The sequence below is a fragment of the Nycticebus coucang genome, chromosome 3 (assembly GCF_027406575.1).
Source record: "Nycticebus coucang isolate mNycCou1 chromosome 3, mNycCou1.pri, whole genome shotgun sequence".
NCBI classification, from domain to species: Eukaryota; Metazoa; Chordata; class Mammalia; order Primates; family Lorisidae; genus Nycticebus; species Nycticebus coucang.
Window position 1 is genome coordinate 65,990,388 of NC_069782.1, and position 25,545 is coordinate 66,015,932.

At 41.7% G+C, this 25,545-nt stretch overlaps 1 protein-coding gene, 1 non-coding gene and 1 pseudogene across 9 annotated transcripts in view; all 3 read left to right on the top strand.

The window, feature by feature from the left end:
* ZNF791 (zinc finger protein 791) overlaps nucleotides 1-11,672 on the top strand; it is a 30,627-nt gene extending 18,955 nt beyond the window's left edge. For 7 of the 8 annotated variants that reach the window (XM_053585031.1, XM_053585028.1, XM_053585029.1 and 4 more), the window contains 3 exons: nucleotides 2,112-2,238; nucleotides 2,437-2,497; nucleotides 3,226-10,117. In XM_053585031.1, the coding sequence (XP_053441006.1) occupies nucleotides 2,112-2,238; nucleotides 2,437-2,497; nucleotides 3,226-4,765 (1,728 nt within the window). In that variant the 3' untranslated portion in view covers nucleotides 4,766-10,117. Of the gene's footprint in view, nucleotides 1-2,111; nucleotides 2,239-2,436; nucleotides 2,498-3,225; nucleotides 10,118-11,570 lie in introns of those variants that run through there. The other variant, XM_053585036.1, reaches the window with a different exon arrangement.
* A 2,784-nt stretch (nucleotides 11,673-14,456) lies between these two features.
* Nucleotides 14,457-14,564, top strand: LOC128582707 (U6 spliceosomal RNA). The gene has a single exon (XR_008379154.1). It is a non-coding gene; the product is annotated as a U6 spliceosomal RNA (small nuclear RNA).
* Nucleotides 14,565-19,156: 4,592 nt separating this feature from the next.
* LOC128581792 (ATP-dependent RNA helicase DDX24-like) lies at nucleotides 19,157-21,471 on the top strand (annotated as a pseudogene).
* Nucleotides 21,472-25,545: the final 4,074 nt, after the last annotated feature.

The window sequence follows — 25,545 nt, forward strand, 5'->3', positions numbered from 1 at the left end:
AGACAGAGTCTCACTCTGTCACCTTGGGTTGCATGCCTCACAGCAACCTCAAACTCCTGAGCTCAGTCAATCCTCCTGCCTCAGTCTCCCAAAAGTGCCAGGATTACAGGTGTGAGTCACTATACCAGCCATGTGTTTAGGATTTTTCAAGTTTATTTTTTGCTTTATGAAAGATACTGCCTTTGTCATTTTTGTTTCAGTCTCCAAATGGAAATGCACAATAAATTCTCTGGTAACTGGATAAAGATTGCTGGCTCTTGGTCAGATTTAATTTATAAGAGAAAGCAGGGGAATGTGTCATTTGACCCTTCCACCATTGTGTATAACTGTTCTCTATAGTCATCTAGGATTATCTAATTGACTAGTTTTTATCTTTTTAAAAAGTATGAATTGGGATCTATTTTTATTTCCTAATTACTAAGGAAATGGACCTTTTTTCACGTATGATGTATAGTGTGGGAATGAGAGAACCTAAGAACACTTCTCTGGAATGGCTATTTGGGAACCATTTCCTCCTGGAATTAGAGAAAAGGGCTTTTATGGGGGTTTTTATTTGTTTATTGGGTTTTTTTGTTTTTTTTTTGAGACAGAGCCTCAAGCTGTCGCCCTGGGTAGAGTGCTGTGACATCACAGCTCACAGCAACCTCCAACTCCTGGGCTCAAGCAATTCTCCTGCCTCCACCTCCCCAGTAGCTGGACTACAGGTGCCTGCCACAACGCCCACCTATTTTTTGGTTGCAGCCATCATTGTTTGGTGGGCCCGGGCTGGATTCAAACAGGCCAGCTCAGGTATTTGTGGCTGGCGCCTTAGTCACTTGAGCCACAGGCACTGAGCTGGGCTTGTATGTTCTCTTAGAGGAAAGCACTGCTGAACCCTTTAATTTTATAATCCTGGGAATATAATCAGTCATTGTGGACATCATTGAGGTCCCTTATACTCTTAACCTGTTTCTCAGAGTCAGCAAAAGACAGATTACACTGTGTAGATCTATTAGAAAGTGCTCTTGTGACATCTATCTTACCATCTATGTATGCTAAAAAATTGGAGATTTTTAGATCTATCTTTCCAGTAATATTCTAGTCCCTTGAAATGGGACAGAAGGTAAAAGGAAAAACCGAATGTTTGATAAATGTCACAAAAACACGTTGAAATTAATGCTCCTCTAAAAGAATATTTTCACTTGGCCAGCTGAATCTGAGTACTTCTAATGGACTTAAGTAACTGCAGGACAATATGGTGAGTTAAACCTGTTACAAGTTGGATTTTCATAGGCCTTCTGGCCTCTCATGTATAATGAAGGGAATAGAAGAAAAATCTTACAGGTTTTCAGTGTGTATTTATTCATTAAAACCTCTTCCTAGTTTGATTCTGTACCTCATGGAGTGCTGATTGATTTGGGTATTAAGAAATGAGAATTTCAGGCGGTACCTGTAGCTCAGTGTGTAGGGCACCAACCACATACATCCAGGCTGGCAGGTTCAAACCCAGCCCAGCCTGCTAAACAATGACAACTGCAACAAAAGAAATAGCTGGGCATTGTGGTGGGTGCCTGTAGTCCCAGCTACTTGAAAGACTGAGGCAAGAGAATTGCTTAAGCCCAAGAGATTGGTTTGAGGTTGCTGTGAGCTGTAATGCCAAGGCAGTCTACCAGGGGTAACATAGTGAGACTCTGTCTCAAAAAAAAAAAAAAAAATCCCCTGTGGCCATGTGTATGTTGGTAACAGTTGTACAAAATAAATTCTATTTATCACTGTTGAGAAAAAAAGAAAGAAATTTCCCACGATTGCATTTATGTACAAGCTATGATTTAATTTTAAAAAATAGAAAAAAAGGAAATCAGAATTTCATTTGTATAGGATTTCTCTCATTTTTCCAAGTTAAATTGAACTTAAAAAGCAATAAGACTTACAGTGACTAGCATAAAAATAGATCTCTAACTCCATGTATTCAGGGTGCTTTTAAACTTATAAGGAAGTGATTAAGGACAAAGAGTTAAAGTTCTGACAACCAAGTTGAGTATTTGGAGACCACAGAATCATACATTAACTTATTATGATTTGAAAACATATAGTGCTATCAGTCTCACCCATTTCCATGTGGAATATTTTAGGACTCACTGGCCTTTGAGGATGTGTCTGTGAACTTTACCCAGGAGGAGTGGGCTCTGCTGGATCCTTCACAGAAGAAACTCTACAAAGATGTGATGCAGGAAACACTCAAGAACCTGGCCTCTATAGGTAAAAATGATGTCATATCTTCACTTAGTCCATTAGGAAACAAGTACTTCTTGCTTATCACTATTCCAAGGCTTGGTATATGAAAAGGAATACGTTGGTAAACAAACCAGACATGCAGCTCACTATGGACCTAGAATCTAATAATTTCTCTACAGATTTCTCATAACTTATAATGATTATTCTGGATCTACATTTTAGGAAAAAAATGGAAAGACCAGAACATTGAAGATCAGTATAAAAATCAGGGGAGAAATCTAAGGTGAGTTGCATTCACAGTAGATGGCAGAATATGTTGAAAGAATATTAGTATGTTGTGAAATTTTTAAGACAAGAAAACCAAATAATCCCAGTTTCACATGTATTTATTCTCAGAAAAATTTTACAAAAAATGTTTTCTTAAGTGACACAGATATTCAGTGTTTGAAAAATACATACTTGGAAACAGTGTTTTAAAACCTTGTATATAATGGCTGGGTGCAATGGTTCATGCCTATAATCCTAACACTCCGGGAGGTGGAGGCAGATGGATCATTTGAGCTCAATTTGAGCTCATGAGTTTGAGACCAGCCTGAGCAAGAACAAGGCTCTGTCTCTAAAAAAAAAAAAAAAAAAAAAAAATAGCCGGGCATTGCAGCAGGCACATGTAGTCCCAGCTACTTGGGAGGCTGAGGCAAGAGAATCTCTTGAGCCCAAGAGTTTGAGGTTGCTGTGAGTATGATGCCACGACACTCTACCAGGGGCAAGAAAGTAAGACTTGGTCTCAAAACAAACACACAAACAAAAAGTCCCTTGTATATATCAATATGATAATAGCTATGGATGAACTCTCTTGGAGAACATTGAGTATATTAACTTTAAAACAATTCAGACAAGGCAGAAAACGTACAGTTCCCCTAAGAATGGTAAAAATCTAATTCTGCCACTTGGTAATAAATATAAAATCATAAATAAATAACTATGATTCACCTGTTTCTAATCTTTTTACAGACGCTATATGGTTGAGAGACTCTGTGCAAGTAAAGAAGGTAATTGGTATGGAGAAATCTTTAGTCCAAATCTCACTCTTACAAAGCAAACCACTGGAGTAAAGCCATATGAATGTAGTGTGTGTGGCAAAGTGCTCATGCGGCGTTCATCCCTTACAAGACACATGAGGACTCACACTGGATGCAAATTAGATGAGAAGCCATATAAATGTAAAGAATGTGGAAAAGCCTTTAGTTATCTCAAATCTTTTCAAAGACATGAGAAGACTCACACTGGGGAAAAACCCTACAGTTGTAAACAATGTGGAAAAACCTTCATATATCACCAACGCTTTCAAACACATGAACGGACTCACATTGGAGAGAAACCCTATCAATGTAAGCAATGTGGCAAAGCTCTCAGTTCTCCCAGTTCTCTTCGAATTCATGAAAGAATTCACACTGGAGAAAAGCCCTATAAATGTAAAAAATGTGGGAAAGCATTCAGTTGTCCTAGTTCTATTCGAATACATGAAAGAACTCACACTGGAGAGAAACCCTATGAATGTAAGGAATGTGGTAAAGCCTTCATTTCCCACACACGTGTTCAAACACACATGATAACACACAATGGAGACAGACGTTATAAATGTAAAGAATGTGGGAAAGCATTCATTTTTCCCAGTTTCTTACGAGTACATGAAAGAATTCATACTGGAGAGAAACCCTACAAATGTAAACAATGTGGTAAAGCCTTCAGATGTTCCACTTCTGTTCAAATACATGAAAGAACTCATACAGGAGAGAAGCCTTATAAATGTAAGGAATGTGGGAAATCCTTCAGTGCTCGTCCAACCTTTCGACTACACATGAGAGTGCATACTGGAGAAAAGCCCTATAAATGTAAAGAATGTGGGAAAGCCTTTAGTCGTACCACTTACTTTCGAATACATGAAAGGACTCACACTGGAGAAAAACCCTATGAATGTAAAAAATGTGGGAAAACCTTTAATTATCCTCTAGATTTGCAAATACATGAGAGAAATCACACTGGAGAAAAACCCTATGAATGTAAGGAATGTGCAAAAGCCTTTATTTCTCTTGAAAACTTTCGAAGACACATGATAACACATACTGGAGATGGACCTTACAAATGTATGGAATGTGGGAAAGCATTCATTTTTCCTAGTGCATTACGAACACATGAAAGAACTCATAGTGGAGAGAAACCCTATGAATGTAAACAATGTGGAAAAGCCTTTAGTTGTTCTGGTTATGTTCACATACATGAAAGAACTCATACTGGGGAGAAACCCTATGAATGTAAGGAATGTGGGAAAGCCTTCATTTATCCTACAAGCTTTCAAGGACACATGAGGATGCACACAGGAGAGAAACCTTATGAATGTAAAGAATGTGGGAAAGCATTTAGTCTTCACAGTTCCTTTCAAAGACATGAAAGAATTCATAGTGGAGAGAAACCTCTTGAGTGTAAGCAGTGTGGAAAAGCCTTCAGTTTGTCCAGATCCTTAAAAAAACATGTTAGAATGCACACTGGATAAAAACCCTATAAATGTATGCAATAGGAGAAAGTTTTCAATTTTAAAAAGTACTATCAAATTTATTAAAATTCCTGCTATAGAGTAATCCTGTAGATGTAATTAAAATGGAAGGCTAGATGCAAGGTAATTCATGTACAGCTAGATGCCACATAATGAAGACCACATATATAACGACTGCCCCATAAGATTGTAATAGAGCTGAAAACATTCTGTCACCCATTAAAGTCATAGTGGTTGTAACATCATAGTATAACATATTAACTCCAATATTTGATGTTGCTGCACTTAGAATTGATGAAAGCACAGCACACATAATTATGTGTAATACATAGTATGTGATAAATGACTATATTACTGGTTTATGTGATTTATGATACTATACTTTTATTGTTATTTTAGAGCAGGGGTCTTCAAACTGCGGCCCACAGGCCACATGAGGCGGTGTGATTGTATTTGCTCCCATTTTGTTTTTTTACTTCAAAATAAGATATGTTCAGTGTGCATAGGAATTTGTTCATAGTTTGTTTGTTTTTTTAACTATAGTTCGGCCCTCCAACTGTCTGAGGGATAGTGAACTGGCCCCCTGTTTAAAAAATTTGAGGATGCCTGTTTTAGAGTATATACCTATTATAAATAAAAACAGTTAGTAAAACAGCCTCATTCAGGTCCTTGAGGAGATACTGCAGAAGGATTTCTTGCTGTTAACATAGGTAATGACAGCTCTGTGTGTGAGTGCCCCTGGTGGAAAAGATCTGGAGAAGACAGTGATATTGATGGTTCTCATCCCATACACACTTTACAAGGTAAAAAATACATATATGAGTAATGAGAGGGAGTCCTGTTTCAGTCTTTTACATGTGGCTATCCAGTTCTCCCAGCACCATTTTCCCAGCACCATTTATTGAATAGAAGAGTCTCTTCCCCAGTGTATGCTTTTAATTCCTTTGTCAAGGATCAAATGGCAATAAGAAGATGGTTTCATATCTGGATACTCTGTTCTTTTTGTTTTTTTGGGTTTTTTAGAGACAGAATTTCACTTTATTGCCCTCAGTAGAGTGCTGTGGCATCACACAGCTAACAGCATCCTCCAACTCTTGGGTTTAGGCAATTCTCTTGCTTCAGCCTCCCTAGTAGCTGGGACTACAGGCGCCTGCTACAACACCCAGCTATTTGTTGTTGTTGTTGTTGCAGTTTGGCCAGGGCTGGGTTTGAACCCACCACCCTCAATATATGGGGCTGGTGCTCTACCCACTGAGCCATAGGCACCACCTGGATTCTCTGTTCTGATCCATAGGTCCATGACTTTTTTTTTTTTTTGAGACAGTCTCACTCTGTTGCCCCTGTAGAGTGCTGTGATGTCACAGCTCACAGCAACCTCAAACTCTTGGGCTTAAGTAATTCTCTTGTCTTAGCCTCCCAAATAGCTGGGAAAACAGGTGCCTGCCACAGTGCCTGGCTATTTTTTTGTTGCATTTGTCATTGTTGTTTAGATGACCTGGGCCAGATTTAAACCTGCCAGTCTCGGTGTATGTGGCTGGTGCTGTAACCGCCATGCTACAGGTGCCAAGCCCCACAACTACTTTAATGCCTATACCTTGCTGTTTTGATTACTACAGCCTTGTAGTATAGCCTAAGGGCTGGTGAAGTGATGCTGCTAGATTTGTTCTTAGGTAAGATCATATTGGCTATTTGGAATATTTGTGATTCCATGCAAAGCATAGACCTATTTTTCAATATCTGTGAAATAAGGGCAAGTGCAGTGGCTCATGCATGTAATCCTAGCACTCTGGGAGGCCAAGGCAGTGGATTGCTTGAGCTGGAGTGAGACCCCATATCTAAAAATAGCAGGGTGTTATGGCAGGCACCTGTAGTCCTAGCTACTTGGAAGGCTGAAGCAAGAGGATTGCTTGAGCCCAAAAGTTTGAGGTTGCTATGAGATATGACACCACAACACTCTACTGAGGATGACAAAGTGAGACTCGGTCTCAAAAGAAAAAAAAAAAGATCTGTGAAATAGGATGTTGATATTTTAATGGGAATCTGTAAATGTAATTTAATTAACATTTTAACTATGTTAATTTCACTAGTCCGTGAGCATGATACATTTTTCTATCTGTTTATGTCCTCTGTGATTTCCTTTCTCAGTATTTTATAATTCTCCCTATGGAGATCCTTTGCCTCCTTTGTTAAATATATTCCAAGGTAGTTCATATTCTTTGATGCTACTGTGAAAGGTATTGGGTCTTTGATTTTATTCTTAGCTTGACTGTTGTTGGAGTATATGAAAGCTACTGATTTGTGTAAATTGATTTTATAACCTGAGACATTGCTGTATTTATCAATTCCAAGTGTCTCTTGGTTTGAGTCTAATATAAAATCAAACCATCGCAAAGAGTGATAGTGATAGTTTGACTTCTACTCTTTCCATGTGGTTATCTTTGATATCCTTCTCTTCTGGCTAGGACTTCTAGCACTGTTTTGCCACTATGTGTGGCAATAGAGGGAAACCTTGTCTGGTGTCACTTCTGAGTGGGAACGCTTTCAATTTTCTCTGCTCAAGATGATGTTGGCTGTGGGTTTTATCATTTGGAGGTATGTCCCATCTTTGCCAACTTTCATAAGTGTTCTTACCAAAAAAAAAAAAGGTGCTGATTTTCTCAGATGCACTCAAAAATGAATTCATGGTGGATAACAGACTTAAACCTAAGACATGTAACTATAAGAATTCTAGAAGAAAATGTTGAAACTACTCTTATAGAACCAGCATAGGCAAGGATTTGATGAAGAAGACCCCAAGAGCAATCACAGCAACAAAAATAAATCAGTGGGACCTGATCAAGATAAAAAAAATTCTGCACAGCCAAGGGCACAATCAACAAAGCAAATAAACAACCTACAGAATGGGAAAAGATATTTACATGCTATGCACCTGATAAAAGACTGATAATGAGATTCTACAAGGAATTCAAGCAAATCAATAAGATCAAACAACCCAGGGCCAGCCAAGGTGGATTACATCTGTAATCCTCGTCCTCTGGGAGGCCAAGGTGGGTAGATTGCCTGAGCTCAGGAGTTGGGGACCAGCCTGAGCAAGAGTGAGACCCTGTCTCTAAAACTAGCCAGGTGTTGTGGCAGGCACCTGTAGTCCCAGCTACTTGGCAGGCTGAGGCAAGAGATCACTTGTGCCCAAGAGTTTGAGGTTGCTGTGAGTTATGATGCCATGGCACTCTACCAAAAATGACAAACTGAGATTCTGTCTCAAAAAAAATAAAATAAAATAAAACAACCCCATTAAAAATTCACCAAAAGACATGAACAGAAACTTGTCTAACGAAGGTAGACTAACGGCCAAAAAGCACATGAAAAATGTTCAATGTCTCTAATCGGGGAAATGGCAAATTAAAACCACATTGAGATACCACCTAACCCCAATAAGAATGACTCTCACATTGAGTGACAGTGTGAGATTCATGAGACTCGGTCAAAAACACAAGTGTTGAAATTATCAAATATTTCTGAGGCAAGAGGATTGCTTGAGCCCAGCAGTTTGAAGTTGTGAACTATGATGCCATAGTACTCTACCCAAGATGAAAGAGTGAGACTAAGGAAAAAAAAAGTTTTATTGAGGGGTGGCGCCTGTGGCTGAAGGAGTAGGGCACCAGCCCCATATACTGGGGTGCCAGGTTCAAGCCTGGCCCTGGCCAAAACTGGAAAAAAATAAAAGTTTTGTTGAAATTATCATATTTCTGAGGCAAGAGGATTGCTTAAATCCAGGAGTTTTGTTTTTTTTGTTTTTTGGGTTTTTTTTTTTTAATACCACAACACTATACGCAAGGTGACAGAGACTCAAAAAAAAAAAAAATGGGTATATTATCAAGTTCCAAAGCAACAGATCCTGGCATGGATAGGAAAAGAAAGGAACACTCAGAAATTGTTGGTGGGACTACAAAACACTATGGAATGTAGTGTGGACTTAGAACTTAAAGTAGACCTACTATTTGCTCCTGAAATCCATTACTAGGGCATTTACCCAAAGGAAAAAAAGACAGTTTATAAAAGAGACACTTAAACACTTGAATGTTTATAGCAGCACAATTCACAATCACAAAGATGTGAAACCACACAAGTACCCATCAATTCATGAATGGATTAATAAAATGTGGTATATGCATACCACGGAATACCATTCAACCTAAAGATGGTGATCTAGTATCTTTCATAATAACCTGGATAGAATTGGAGACCATTCTCTTAAGTGAAGTACTGTAAGAATGGAAAAACAAACACCACATGTACTCAATACTAAATTGGAACGCAACACTATATGTTCATATGAAAGCAAAACTCAATTCATATAGGTGGGAGTGAGGAAAAGGAGTTGGGTAAATTCCCACCCAGTGGGTACAATGCATACTTTCTGGGCACACTTGTAACTTTGACTTAAAACGTACAAAAGAAAATTCTGTAACTAAAACTTGTGTACCCTATAATATTCTGAAATTTCAAAAAGTAAAACAATTATACAACTTAAGGAATAAGGTTATAAAGTAGGCAATTATTTTTGTGCAGCTGTACAGTGTGTATTATAAATTGTTACTACAAAAGAGCCAAAAAGTTAAATTTAAAAGCTTATTAAGTAAAAGTTACTATAAGCTATGCTCAATTTATTACTGCAGAAAGAACTATTTTTTTGTAAGTTGAGTGAGTGTAGCCTAAGTGTATAGTGTTTATAAAATCTACAGTAACCTACAATAATGTTCTAGGCCTTCACATTTACTCACCAATTCACCCAGAGCAACTTCCAGTCCTAAGCTCCATTCAAGCTCCATTCACGCCCTATACAGGTGTACTCTTTTTTATGTTTTATGCTGTATTTTTCCTGTACATTTTCTATGTTTACATACATAAATTGTTACTGTGTTACAGTTGCCTACAGTATTCAGTACTGTAACATAGTGTTCAGGTTTGTAGTCCAGGAACAAGAGGCTCCACCATACAGACTAGGTTTATGATAGGCTACACCATCTCAGTTTGTGTTAAGGGCACTCTGATGTTTATACAGAGATGAAGTTGCCTAATGATGGATTTCTCAGAATTTATTTTCATTGTTAAGCAATGCATGACTGTATAATGCTGTAGAAAATTCACAACCTGAAAAAAAATGTTACCAAAGTCAAAAATGTTTTTATTAGTTGCTTATTCTTAAAGTGCATCTCTGGACTTTATATTGCTACTTCTTTCTTTTGCAAGGAAGCTTCGAACTGGGATAGTTTTGTAAATCTCTTTAAGCAATAGTCCAAAAGTATAAAAGGTTGTGCTTTTTCATTAAATCAATAAAATTTTTCTCTACTATCTGGATCCATGAGTGAATTGAAATGTATTTTTAACATACAATTAGGATTAATTTCAATTCTTTTTTAATTTCAGTTCTTTAAGAACTTATTGAAAAAAATGACACATTGGTAATTGTGGGATTTTTCCTACAGGCTCTGTGCAGAAGGTAATGGGTATCTCTTAGCCATTATATATACTACAACTTTCCTTTGAGAAAACTTTTTAAGATTTTTAGCCAGAATTGCCTTATTCCATTTTCCTTACCTAAATTGGCAAGTTTGCAAAGTTTATCATAGAGTATAAACTTATGTGAATTATATTCACCTTTGTTCTTTATTATTCCTTCTGAGTAGGATTTAGATAATAATAGAATTTGAATAAGAAGAGACATATGGGGCCAGAGGCAGTAGCTCACGACTATAATCCTAGCACTCAGTGGATCACCTGAGCGCAAGTGTTTTGAGACCATCCTGACCAAGACCCCATTTCTACTAAAAATTGAAAAAGTAGCTGGGCATTGGGGCGGACTATAATCCCAGATACTTGGGAGGCTGAGGCAAGAGAATCACTTAAGCTCAAGAGTTTGAGGTGGCTGTGAGCTATGACACTACAGCACGCTATCCAGGGCAACAGACTGAGACTGTCTCAAGAAAAAAAAAGAGAGAGAGAGAGACATCTATGATAGGGCAATAAAATGCGAAGTTGAACATGGCCCTCCTGGCTTATGTCATGTCAACACAGATAATGTTTCAAACCACCTAGAATCTATTCCTTTATAGGTCTGTTTGAATTCACTAATAGACTAACTTACATGAGATTTGCCAACAAAAGCAAAGACATTGGTCTGGTATTGAAACCATCTTACAGGAAGACAGCCTCCTCCCTGCCCATTTCCTGATTTATTTTCCCTGCTGAGCAAGAGTATGCTGACACTACCACTTCAGGTTTGAAGAGATACATAGGTTTTCACAGATGTCTCCACAAGCTTCACATCAAAGGGCCATCTGCAGTCTGGAGTTTCCTTTTATTCATGTGTGTACTAGGCATATAATTCAGATTATCATGGTTGGCAGTATTGTCTAAAGCTGTCTTCCCTCTTTTACCATAAGCTTTAATTTGTATAGTTCATGTTCTCTTTTTTTTTTTTTTGTAGAGACAGAGTTTCACTTTATGGCCCTAGGTAGAGTGCCATGGCATCACAGAGCTCACAGCCTCCAACTCCTGGGCTTAAGCGATTCTCTTGCCTCAGCCTCCCAAGTAGCTGGGACTACAGGTGCCCGCCACAACACCCGGCTATTTTTTTGTTGCAGTTTGGCTGGGGCCGGGTTTGAACCCGCCACCCTCGGTATATGGGGCCGGCACCTTACCGACTGAGCCACAGGTGCTGCCCTAGTTCTTGTTCTCTTAATGCCATTAATAACTATGTGTCCCTGATTCCTTTTCTCTTTTTCTTTTTCTTGTTTTTTTTTAGACGGAGTCTCACTATGTCACTCTCGGTAGAGTGCCTGGCATCACAGGTCACAGCAACCTCAAACTCTTGAGCTTAAGCAATTCTCTTGCTTCAGCCTTCCAAGTAGCTGGGACTATAGGCACCTGCCACAACACCCAGCTATTTTTTTTTGTTATAGTTGTCATTGTTGTCTGCCAGCCCCAGTGTATGTGGCCGGCACCTTAACCACTGAGCTAGCACCAAGCCCTGATTCCTTTTCTTAAGGATATATTAAAATATCCCATTGCACTTATGGATATTCAAATCAACTTTTCATTTTGTTGAGGTACATTCTAACCCTTATTACTATGTATGTATTTTTTTCCTCAGACATAGTCTATTTTTTATTCTTACACATGATGTCCCATATATATGACATTCTGGTTTTTGTTTGTTGAGACAGAATTTCACTCTGTCACCCAGGCTGGGATGCAATGACACCATCATAGCTTACTGCAGCTTTGAACTCCTGGACTCAAACAATCTTCCTGTCTCAGCCTCTCAGTTCTCAAGTGCTAGAACAGGCGTGAACTGCCATACCAGGCCTATGACCTTCTATCTTTTTTTTATTTTTAGAGACAGAGTCTTACTGTGTTGCCATTGGTAGAGTGCCATGGCATCATAGCTTACAGCAACTTCAAACTCCTGGGTTCAAGTGATCCTCTTATCTCAACCTCCCAAGTAGCTGGAACTACAGTTGCCCACAACAACACCCAGCTATTTTTAGAGACAGGTCTTGCTCTTGCTCAGGCTGATCTCTAACTCCTGAGCTCAAGAATTCCACCCATCTCGTAGTCCCAGCTACTCAGGAGGCTGAGGCAAGAGAATCGCTTAAGCCCAGGAGTTGGAGGTTGCTGTGAGCTGTGTGAGGCCACGGCACTCTACCGGGGGCCATAAAGTGAGACTCTGTCTCTACAAAAAAAAAAAAAAAGAATTCCACCCATCTCAGCCTCCCAGAATGCTAGGATTACAGGCCTGAGCTACCATGCCCAGCCTTTTTTTTTTTTTTCCTGTCTCTATCACCCTTAGTAGAGTGCCCTAGCATTATAACTCACAGCAACCTCAAACTCTTGGGCTCAAGAAACCCTCTTGCCTTAGCCTCCCAAGAAGCTGAGCCTATGAGCACCCACAAAAACACCCAACTATTTCTTTTAGAGATGGGGTCTCACTTTTGCTCAGACTGGTCTCAAATTCTGAACTCAAGCAATCCACCCACCTCAGCCTTCCAGAGTGCTAGGATTACAGGCATGAGCTACCATACTCAGCTTGACATTGTATTAATGCGGACATCACATGAAGCCACAACACACAGTACTGTGGACAGTGTAACTCAGATCAGATAGGATCTTTTCAAAATTGCATACAGATGTAAATACCTGAGATGTCTTCAGGAGGCAGACCTCCAGAACTACCTTGGGAGCAAACAGAAGCCATCATTTCACAAGGAAAGTTTCTTCTCAATAGTTAGAATGCTTAACTTTAGAAAATGTTTCTGATACTAAACAAGTATCTGATGCAAAATGTCAAGCAGACTTTTCCAGATTGGTGGTGAAATTCTACTCTGGTCGTGATCCATGCTATTCCATCTTTACTAAAGCTTAACTACTATGCATATAAAAAAATCTGGGCGGTACCTGTGGCTCACTGGGTAGGGCGCCGGCCCTATATACCGAGGGTGGTGGGTTCAAACTCGGCCCCGGAGAAATTGCAACAAAAAAATAGCCAGGCGCTGTGATGGGCGCCTGTAGTCCCAGCTACTCGGGAGGCTGAGGCAAGAGAATCACCTGAGCCCAGGAGTTGAAGGTTGCTGTGAGCTATGTGAGAGCCAGGGCACTCTACCAAGGGCGATAAAGTGAAACTCTGTCTCTAAAAAAGAAAAAAGAAAAATTCTATATGATAATGATGGAATCACTCCTTTCTGCAAAGTATACACAGATACCATTTGCCCCTTCAATTCTCTGACAAATTGCTCATTGATAACATATGAGACAGTCCCACCCAAAGCCATCCAAATGCATTAATCACTGTTCCTGGAGTAAGAAAATTATGTCTGGTGGCCAGCTGATACACAGATGGAAACAGAAGGGCAGATCCAAGGACAGGAATAGATCTGAACATAAAGACAAAAGAAGGGATCATTTTTCAACTAGTCATGTTAATACAATGGAGAACCCTTCTGTGCAGTAGTATCAACAGTCACCAATTATTTGGGTTCCCATAACAAAATACCATAGTCTTAGGGCCTTTAACAATAGTCATTTATTTTCTCACAGTTCAGAGGCTGCGTAGGTTCTGGCCAATTCAGTTTCTAGTTGTTATAGTGCGAGCAAAGTTACCACCAGACAAATAATCTTTAAAATGCCAATAAGGAACCTTTATATAGACCAGCTGGTCAGCTGCCCTGAGGAGAGCAGCCCCAACCAGGGTTAATGCACAGTTTATACAGGTTGTTTAACACAGCAAGCAAGCTGCTGGACTCCACAACCAGCACATACAGAAGCAGATTTATGGCACTTGTGGTTACTTGGTTAAGCAAAATAATAGTTAAGTAAAAATATTTTAACATCAGTGGGGTCAGCATGACCTTGTCTTGTCTATGTGTGTGTTCCATGAAGTCATTAAGGCCTTATCCTGTGTGTCCCAGGCTCAGCTTCCCTTCCCATCTTTGTTTCTTGGAGAAAGGGGGAATGGAGGAGTTGGGCACCTTGGCCCACCAGACCACCATCTCACAGTGAGGGCTCTATATGCCTTATAGATGGCTATATTCAGTTTGGTCACATGACTTATTTTTTTGTGCCTGCACAGGGAGACAGAGACTGAAAGAGATCTCTGGTGTCTCTTCTTTTTTTTTTAAACAGTCTCCCTCCGGTGCTCACTTTGGCAGCACATATACTAAATATTGGAACGATACAGAGAAGATTAGCACGGCCCCTGCACAAGGATGACATGCAAATTCATGAAGCATTCCATATTTTTTTTTTTTTTTGTAGAGACAGAGTCTCACTGTACCGCCCTCAGATAGAGTGCCGTGGCATCACACGGCTCACAGCAACCTCTAACTCTTGGGCTTACGTGAGCAGCTGGGACCACAGGCGCCCGCCACAATGCCCGGCTATTTTTTTTTTTTTGTTACAGTTTGGCTGGGGCTGGGTTTGAACCCACCACCCTCGGCATATGGGGCTGGCGCCCTACTCACTGAGCCACAGGCGCCGCCCAGCATTCCATATTTTTTAAAAAATAATAGTTTTCCGGTTCGGAGCCTGTGGTTCAAGCAGCTAAGGTGCCAGCCACATACACCTGAGCTGGCGGATTCGAATCCAGCCTGGGCCGCCAAACAACAACGATGGCTGCAACCAAAAAATAGCCAGGTATTGTGGCGGGCACCTGTAGTCCCAGCTACTTGGGAGGCGGAAGCAGGAGAATCGCTTGAGCCAGGAATTGGAGGTTGCTGTGAGCTGTGATATGATGGCACTCTACTCAGGGTGACAGCTTGAGGCTCTGTCTCAAATAATAATAATAATAGTTTTCCCTGCAGTCTCCCTCTGTTGCCTGGGCTAGCATGCCATAGCCTCAGCCTAGTTCATACCAACCTCAAACTACTGGGCTTAAGTAATCCTCCAGCCTCACCCTCCCGACTAGCTGGGACTACAAGCAAATCCCAGCTAATTTTCTTATTTTTAGTAAAGATGGGTCTCAGGCCAGTCCCAAACTCCTAATCTCAAGCAATCCTGCTGCCTCAGCCTCCCAGAGTGCTAGAAGTACAGCCATGAGCCACCATGCCCAGCCCTCTGATTCATCTAAATACATGTACATATATGTACAGTAGAACCTCTGTAAGTTAACCACCCAAGGGACTGTAACTGTCAACATACAGAGGTGGTCAACATATGGAACTAGAGCTAAGGTACTGTTATGTACATGTGGTACATGTCCGGTCTATGAAAATTAGGTCAACTTAAGGAGATGGTCAACTATGGAGGGTCTACTTTTTAATACATATACATGGAGACTTAAGGTATAATTCATCCTGAGACAAAGTTCCTCTGTGAACCTGAGACAACAGACAAGTTATGTACTTCCAAAATAAAATGGTGACCTAGCAAGACAAATTCCATTAAATCTTAAGTCTCAAGAATGATCCTCTGGGTTCAGTGCTCTGCCTTCCATGTCCAGTAGGGTGGATATGGTAGAAGTGTCACTCCAAGATGCTGCCTGCCTCTTCAGCTTAACAAGCAGCCCTTCCTACCTGGATCTTTGTGAGGTGAGCACCCCAGAATTGAGACACTTGAAGGGTGCTCTAACCTTCTGAAAGAGGCAGTGCCACCTTTTGAACCTGAGGAAGAACTGGCCCTGCCTCCAGGTCCTATGGGAGTGGTAGTAGTAGAAGTGGTAGTCCTGATGATGTATTAACCACCTTCTGGCCATCCCTACTCTTGAAGGATAAAGCATGTTTGCAACCAAATAGCTTTATTATCCAGTCCCACAGAATCTAGAAGTGTAACATATTTTCTTCATTTCCTGCTTTATGTTCTCTCAGCTTAGGAAGACACTGAGGCAAGAAGGCCCAGGCCTGGTCAGTGCCAGCGCACCTGAAAACCTCCCAGGAGAATGTGTTAGAGAACTCTGGGGTGGGAGTACTAAGGATCAGCAGGTGTGAAGTGCTTGTGTGCCTATAGAGGGGAAGTGGCATCTCTGTGACACTATTGGCGGTTTTGAGAGTACTTGTGACCATGTTTGTGTATTCCTGTGGCCTAGGGGCATGTGTCCCATGACATAGGTTCTGCCTCTGCTTCGGCCCCCTTCAACTCACAGCCACCTGGTGTTGCCTTCCTGACAATGTGAAGGAAATGGATCAATATTTGGAATCACACCCTCTCCCTAGACTTAGGAAGAAACAGAGCTCCTGAACAGACCAATTTCAAGCACTGAGATTAAAGAAACAATAAAAAATCTTCCAATTAAAAAATGCCCTGGTCCAGATGGCTTCACACCAGAATTCTATCAAACCTTCAAGGAAGAGCTTATTCCTGTATTGCAGAAATTATTCCAAAAAATCGAGGAAGAAGGAATCTTCCCCAACACATTCTATGAAGCAAACATCACCCTGATACCAAAACCAGGAAAAGACCCAACCAAAAAGGAGAATTTTGGACCAATCTCACTCATGAATATAGATGCAAAAATTCTCAACAAAATCCTAGCCAATAGATTACAGCTTATCATCAAAAAAGTCATACATCATGATCAAGTAGGTTTCATCCCAGGGATGCAAGCCTGGTTTAACATACGCAAGTCCATAAACGTTATCCACCATATTAACAGAGGCAAAAATAAAGATCATATGATCCTCTCAATAGATGCAGAAAAAGCATTTGATAAAATCCAGCATCCTTTTCTAATTAAAACACTGAAGAGTATAGGCATAGGTGGGACATTTCTAAAACTGACTGAAGCTACCTATGACAAACCCACAGCTAATATTTTACTAAATGGAGTAAAACTGAAAGCTTTTCCTCTTAGAACTGGAACAAGACAAGGTTGTCCTCTATCACCTTTACTTTTCAACATAGTGCTGGAAGTTCTAGCCAATACAATTAGGCAAGACAAGGAAATAAAGAGAATCCAAATGGGAGCAGAGGAGGTCAAACTCTCCCTCTTTGCTGATGATATGATCTCATACTTAGAGAATCCCAAAGACTCAACCACAAGACTCCTAGAAATCATCAAAAAATACAGTAATGTTTCAGGATATAAAATCAATGTCCACAAGTCAGTAGCCTTTGTATACACCAATAACAGTCAAGATGAGAAGCTAATTAAGGACACAACTCCCTTCACCATAGTTTCAAAGAAAATGAAATACCTAGGAATATACCTAAAGAAGGAGGTGAAGGACCTCTATAAAGAAAACTATGAAATCCTCAGAAAGGAAATAGCAGAGGATATTAACAAATGGAAGAACATACCATGCTCATGGATGGGCAGAATCAACATTGTTAAAATGTCTAGTACTTCCCAAAGCAATCTACCTATTCAATGCCATTCCTATCAAAATACCAACATTGTACTTTCAACATTTGGAAAAAATGATTCTGCATTTTGTATGGAACCAGAAAAAAACCCGTATAGCTAAGGCAGTTCTTTGTAATAAAAATAAAGCTGGGGGCGTCAGCATACCAGATTTTAGTCTGTACTACAAAGCCACAGTGGTCAAGACAGCATGGTACTGGCACAAAAATAGAGACATAGACACTTGAAATCTAATAGAAATGAAACTAACATCTTACAACCACCTAATCTTTGATAAACCAAACAAGAACATACCTTGGGGGAAAGACTCCCTATTCAATAAATGGTGTTGGGAGACCTGGATATCCACATGTAAAAGACTGAAACTGGACCCACACCTTTCCCCACTCACAAAAATTGATTCAAGATGGATAAAGGACTTAAATTTAAGGCATGAAACAATAAAAATCCTCAAAGAAAGCATAGGAAAAACACTGGAAGATGTTGGCCTGGGGAAAGACTTCATGAAGAAGACTGCCATGGCAATTGCAACAACAGCAAAAATAAACAAATGGGACTTCATTAAACTGAAAAGTTTCTGTACAGCTAAGGAGACAACAACCAAAGCAAAGAGACAACCTACACAATGGGAAAGGATATTTGCATATTTTGAATCAGACAAAACTTGATAACTAGGATCTATAGAGAACTCAAATTAATCTACATGATAAAAGCCAACAATCCCATATATCAATGGGCAAGAGACATGAATAGAACCTTCTCTAAAGAAGACAGATGAATGGCTAACAAACATATGAAAAAATGTTCATCATCTCTATATATTAGAGAAATGCAAATCAAAACCACCCTGAGATACCATCTAACCCCAATGAGAATGGCCCACATCACAAAATCTCAAAATTGCAGATGCTGGCGTGGATGTGGAGAGAAGGGAACACTTTTACACTGCTGGTGGGACTGCAAGCTAGTACAACCTTTCTGGAAGGAAGTATGGAGAAACCTCAAAGCACTCAAGCTAGACCTCCCATTCTATCCTGCAATCCCATTACTGGGCATCTACCCAGAAGGAAAAAAATCCTTTTATCATAAGGACACTTGTACTAGACTGTTTATTGCAGCTCAATTTACAATCGCCAAAAGGTGGAAACAGCCTAAATGCCCACCAACCCAGGAATGGATTAACAAGCTGTGGTATATGTATACCATGGAATACTATTCAGCTATTAAAAAAAATGGAGACTTTACATCCTTCGTATTAACCTGGATGGAAGTGGAAGATATTATTCTTAGTAAAGCATCACAAGGATGGAGAAGCACGAATCCTATGTACTCAATTTTGATATGAGGACAATTAATGACAATTAAGGTCATGTGTGGGGGAGGAAAAGCAGAGAGAGGGAAGGAGGGAGGGGGTAGGGCCTTGTGTGCCACACCTTCTGGGGGAAAGACATGATTGCAAGAGAGACTTTACCTAACAAATGCAATCAGTGTAACCTGGCTTATTGTACCCTCAATGAATCCCCAACAATAAAAAAAAAAAAGAAGAGGAAGGAGAGTCTAGTTCCCCAAAGAAAAAGATCAAGTTGAAGAAGAATAAAGATGTGGCATCTGAAGGAACCAGTATCCAGAAAGAGTTTGAAGTCAAAGATGCTGAGCCAGAGCCCCAGGGAGATGGCACCATTATTCTTGATCCAGAGGTAGAGGAGATGGCATCAGAAAACCTGGCCCATACTGTTCCAAAAAAGAAGAAAAAGAAAGGGGAGAAAAAGTTGGAGCCTTCCCAGAGTTCTGCTGCTAAGGTGCCCAAAAAAGCAAAGACATGGATGCCGGAAGTCAATGACCAGAAGGCAGACATATCAGCTTGGAAAGACCTGTTTTTGCCCAAGCCTGTTCTCCGAGCACTCAGTTTTCTAGGCTTCTCTGCACCTACACCAATCCAAGCTCTGACCATAGCACCTGCCATCTGTGACAAGCTGGCCATCCTTGGGGCTGCTGAGACAGGAAGCGGGAAAACGCTTGCCTTTGCCATCCCAATGATTCATGCATTGTTGCAGTGGCAGAAAGAGAGCCTGGTCAAAGTAACACTGAAGCACCACCTGGACAGACAAAGACCGAGGCCAGAGCTGAGACTAAATCACCAAGCAAAGTTGGAAATGAGTCTGGAGTGTTGCCTGATGAGAGTGGAATTGAGAGTCAGGCTGGAGCTGAGTCTAGGGTGCTGCTCAGCAAGGTCAGAACCAAGACAGTGGGCACCATCTCAGACCAGGCACTACTCTTCTGTGATGATGACGATGATGGTGGTGGTGAAGGACTGTCTTTCCTGATCAAGGAGAAGCCTTTCCCCAAACAGAATGAGGATGAAGAAGAAAAGCTTGACAAAGAGCATACTGAAAAGTTAAAACAAGAGTCGGATGACAAAAATGCCATCTATAAAGCATATCCAAAGCATTCTCTGCTTGGACTGGTTCTGACTCCCACTCAAGAACTGGCTGTGCAGGTCAGACAACACAATGATGCTGTGGCCAAGTTCACAGGAATAAAAACTGCTATTTTGGTTAGTGGAATGTCCACACAGAAACAGCAGAGAATGCTGAAGCGCTGTCCTGAGATTGTGATCACCACCCCAGGCCGGCTATGGGAACCAGTTAAAGAAAAACACCCTCATTTGAGTAATCTTCAGCAGCTCAAGTGTCTGGTAATAGATGAGGCTGACTGGATGGCTGAGAAAGGCCATTTTGCTGAGTTCTCACAGCTGCTAGAAATGCTCAGTGACTCCCAATACAACCCAAAGAGACAAACGCTTGTTTTTTCTGCCACACTAACCCTAATTCATCAAGTTCCTGCTCGAATCCTTCATAAGAAGCATACCAAGAAAATGGACAAAACTGCCAAACTTGACCTCCTCATGCCGAAGATTGGCATGAGAAGCAAACCCAAGGTAATTGATCTCACAAGGAAGGAGGCCACAGTGGAGACACTAACAGAGACCAAGATTCATTGGGAGACTGATGAGAAAGACTTTTACCTGTACTACTTCCTGATGCCGTATTCAGGCTGCAGCTTAGTGTTTGCCAACAGCATCTCTTGCATCAAATGCCTCTCTGGGCTCCTCAAAGTTCTGGATATCATGCCACTGACCCTGCATGCCTGTATGCACCAGAAGAAACCTGGAGCAATTTGCTCATCTGGAAGACTGCGTTCTCTTGGCAACAGATGTGGCAGCTCATGGTCTGGATATTCCTAAAGTACAGCATGTGATTCTTTACCAGGTCCCTCGCACCTCAGAGATTTATGTCCACTAAAGTGGTCAGACTGCTTGAGCCACCAACAAAGGCCTCAGCCTGATGCTGATTGGACCTGAGGATGTGATTAACTTTAAGAAGATTTATAAAACCCTCAAGAAAGATGAGGACATCCCACTGTTCCCCGTGCAGGCAAAGTACATGGATGTAGTCAAGGAGCAAATTCGTCTAGCTCAACAGATTGAGAAAGCTGAATATCAAAACTTTCAGGCTTGTCTGCACAACTCGTGGATTGAGCAAGCAGCAGCTGCCCTTGAGATTGAGCTGGAAGAAGAGATGTATAAGGGAGGAAAAGCTGACCAGCAAGAAGAGCGTGGGAGACAGAAGCAGATGAAGGTCCTAAAGGAGCTGCGCCATCTGCTCTTTCAGCCGCTGTTTACAGAAGGCCTGAAAACCAAGTATCCAACTCAGTCTGGCAAGCTGCCCCTGCTTGCATCTGCCCCAAGGAATGGTAAATCAGCTTTGAGCTGCCTATCCAAGCAGAAGACGTCGATAAAGAACCAAAAGAACAGCAGCAGGAACAGCCACAGCCAAGGACAAGTGCAAATTAACTGCCTCAGTCAGTCAGGTGTGTTGCTGACTGCACAGTAGTGTCTGTTCTCTGGTTAAACATGAAAACCTCCTTCCCACTGTTTGTTTCACTCCCACCTTCAATCCCAGTTAGAAAAATCTCTCTCTTCCTCCTTACTCCCATCGCGGGAGAGACCTCATGCAGATGTGCATTGTTTTGGATTAAGAATGCTATGCAGCAGCTTAATATTCATGTATTCCAGTGTTCACAGGCTTCTTGTGTGTTTACCTTGATTTCTTAAATTAAAAACAATCATCAGGGGGAAAAAAGTGTTTTCCAGCAAGCAAGCACAGTAGGCTTGAGCTGGGAAACATAGACCTGGAAATCATCTCAAGATGGCCCTGGAAAGACGTGACATAACATAGAATCAGAATGGACTTGGGGAGAACTACGGAGTGTGATTTTGTTTGTCTGTTTCAGATCAACAAGCATTCCCAAAGATCTGCCCAAGGCAACAGGTGTAAACTTACAGGTAGATTCCAGGAACCTCTAACTTCTCTCCAGTCCTGTATGTGAGGTGAGGGCAACTGGAGCCCTAAAGTGTGTTTCCTAACTTCAGACTGTTTCAGAGTTTGACTTCAACATATAACTTATTCCTGGAACGCGACACCCACCACCTACCCCACCACTACTTGCCGCGGAACTGCAGCCCTCCCGCGGGCTGTGAGGAGAGAGGGCGATCTCTAACATGGGTTTTTCAGGCGCTACTGCCCGTCACTTCCCATGCATCCCACAAACCCACACGGACGTGAAGCTGAAAACCTGCGTGTTGGAGATCAAGAGGATTTCTGCCGTCGGTCGAGTGCTCAACAGCACCCACGTGCCGGCATAGAAGGCTGCACTCAGGGGCGTGTCCAGGAAAGGGTGGAGCAAAAGCAAGGGAGGCCACGCCCACTCCGCGGACTTCCCGTCTTTTCTACCTCCCGGAAGTGACTTACTGGTGGCGAAAGAGCTGTGATGCCGGTTCCCATTTTCAGAAATGATAGCTTTCTGGGTTGTGGTGACAATATGCGAGGGCTTCAGGGTCAACAATGGCACTGCAGCAGGCTAATGGAGCAGAAGCTGGGATTCTTAAGAAGATTGCAGTGGGGCCAGGCATGGTGGCTTACACCTATAGCCCTAACATTCTGGGAGGCTGAGGCAGGAGGATCACTCCTCAAGAGTTTGAGGTTGCTGTCAGCCATGACACTAGTGCCCTAGGGCACTCTCCCAAGGGTAACAAAGTGAGACTCCGTCTCAATAAGAAAAGATCACAGTGGAGGATATGGCGCCTCAACAAGGAGTTAAGACACCTGCCCCTACTGAGTTTACAGGGGAAAGTGAATTTACAAAGGGTCAGTTAGTGGCTGCCTTGTTAGTTCACACCTGTTAATCCTAGCACTCTGGGAGGCCTAGTCAGGTAGATTGCTTGAGCTCAGGAGTTGGAGACCAGTCTGAGCAAGAGCAAGACCCTGTCTAGAAAACCTAGCTGGGCATTGTGGCAGGCACCTATAGTCCCAGTGACCCTGTGCACTCAGTGAAGTGTTGACTAGCAATAAATTTAGTCTAAATACAAATACTTTGAAGATATAGCCACTTTTTTTTTTTTTTTTTTTGTGATCAAATCTTACTTTGTCACCCTGGTAGTGTTGCAGGACCAGCAAATCAAAACCAACAGACTATGACCAAAGATTATAGGGGAAAGAATTTTATTAGCTGGTAGGGAACTCAGCAGGCCAAAAGCCTTAAAGCACTGAGCCCCCTAAGTCGTTCTCACAAAGTTCTTTCATACTATTCTAACAAGACATATACAGAGTTACATTTACAAATGTTAGGTCATGGGAAATTTTTAGTTAGCAGGCAAAAAAAGTCATAAAAAGTTAATGATTATATTTCTCAAGAAACCAGAGTGATATTATTATATAGTCTCTTTCAAGGTTATTCCTGTTTAATGTATCTCTTAAATGTATTCTTATCTTTGGAGGCTGAGTTCTTCTGCAGCTGCCTGCTGCTATCTCAGGACCACCAGAAAATGTAAAATTTATTTCTCCTTCCTCAGTAAGTGCACTGGCGTCATAACTCACAGCAACCTCAAACTACTAGGCTCAAGCAATCTGCTTGCCTCAGCCTCCCAAGTAGCTGGGACTACAGGCACCTGCCACAATGCCTGGCTATTTTTAGAGATGGGGTCTCACTCTTGCTCAGGCTGGTTTCTAACCTGTGAGCTCAGGCAATACACCTGACTCAGCCTCCCAGAGTGCTAGGATTACAGGCATGAACTACTGTACCAAACTGGGATATTTCTTTTCTTTCTCCAGCCTCCAAGGACTTAGAAATGTTTTCAAGGTTGTCTCCAACTACCAGGCCCAATCCAGCAGTGGGCAGTAACTGGGGTCCTCTCACAACAGTCCAAGGGCCTCCCTGAATAGCCTGCCTATTACTACAGAAGAAGGCTTAGAAAAAGTTTCAGGAGGTACATCCAGGACCCACCGTGACTATAGCTATCATGGGGTATGTGCCCACTGGGGCTTTCCTCTCCATGGGAGGGAACTTGGGAACATTTTCAGGAAGTGCAGGTGATGACAGGGCTCTAGGAAGTACTGAGGAGGACCAACTGCCTCAGGTTTCCCTTCCAGCCCAGTAAGGATTCAGCCAGAGGGGGACTTTGGAAACTAAACTTTCTGGAAAGCCCACAGGAGAATGAAGTCCCCAAGGCATTGTCCCTTTACCACTAGATCCAGGCCTTCTGTGCAGAATTGGAAACATTTCCCCAACTGCTTCAAATGACCAAGCACCAGATCAAGATCATGGCCGTGTCCATGGAGCCCACCCGGGGTCTCCCTGTTTGATCCAAGCTGTACTTTTAAAGTTGTATATGTGTGTGTGGGGCGGAGGGTGGTAATCCAATAAATGGACCCCATAGGAACTGCAGCTGGGCACTAGGTGCCATCTAACAGCCTCTCTGTTATTCTGAGCCTATGTCCCATCTTAGGGGACTTAAAAATAATTCAAATGTACATGGAGCCGCCTGACAGTCTTTTTAACTGGGCGGTGCAAGGACCCAGTGGCTGGGCCCAAGATGAGAGCCATGCTTTGTGACCAACTGTCCACAGCATGAGCGGGCCAGCATCCCTTCCATGCCAGTGGGGCTGGGGCTGTGAGGACCTTGGTTCTGGACTGAAGTTGCTACATCTGGCTAGGCATCCCACAGGGTCCCATGGAACTGGAGGGGCATTGGTGGTGAGGACAACTGCTTGCTGATATTCATCAAGTGCTTCCATATAAGGAGATGAAGTTGCTTCCTTACAAAGGCCAGTCCTCAACTCAGTCTCAGACAGTATTTTGCTGACTTGATTGCCATTGTGAGCAATCACTTCATGCTTTGCCCTTCCGCCCGGCATCCTGCTGTCTATTTGCTAGAGCTGTTTATGGATTACTATGACATCTCTATCCAGCAGGTGCATTTAGTTGTGCTTTCCTGTCTGCTTCTAGCAAATTTGAAGAAATAGAAGATAGTGTGCCTAAGCTAGAGCAGCTCAACAGCCTGGGTTGTATGATTAATCTAAATCTAGTATTAACAAAATTTGTTACGTACAGCTCAGCAGCCATAACACAGTTGTTAGGACACCAGCCACATACACCGAGGCTGGTGGGTTTGAACCCAGCCTGGGCCAGCTAAACAACGACAACTGCAACAAAAAAATAGCTGTGATGCCACGGCACTCTACCAAGAGCGACATAGTGAGACTCTGTCTCCAAAAAAAAAAAAAAAACCTGATTTGGAGGCAAGTAGGTTCAAAAGAGAATATATCTTTCACATTCACATTCAGAACCCAGCAATCCGGAGTCCAATTTTCAGTATTTTAACTACCACAATAAGACTATGAATGTAAGATATTGGGATAGAGATCTCAACTTGAAAACAACAACCATGGTGATTTAATGTCTTGTCAAATGCTTTTGTTTTTATCTTTTTTTTTTTTTTTTGTAGAGACAGAGTCTCACTGTACTGCCCTCGGGTAGAGTGCCATGACGTCACACGGCTCACAGCAACCTCTAACTCTTGGGCTTACGC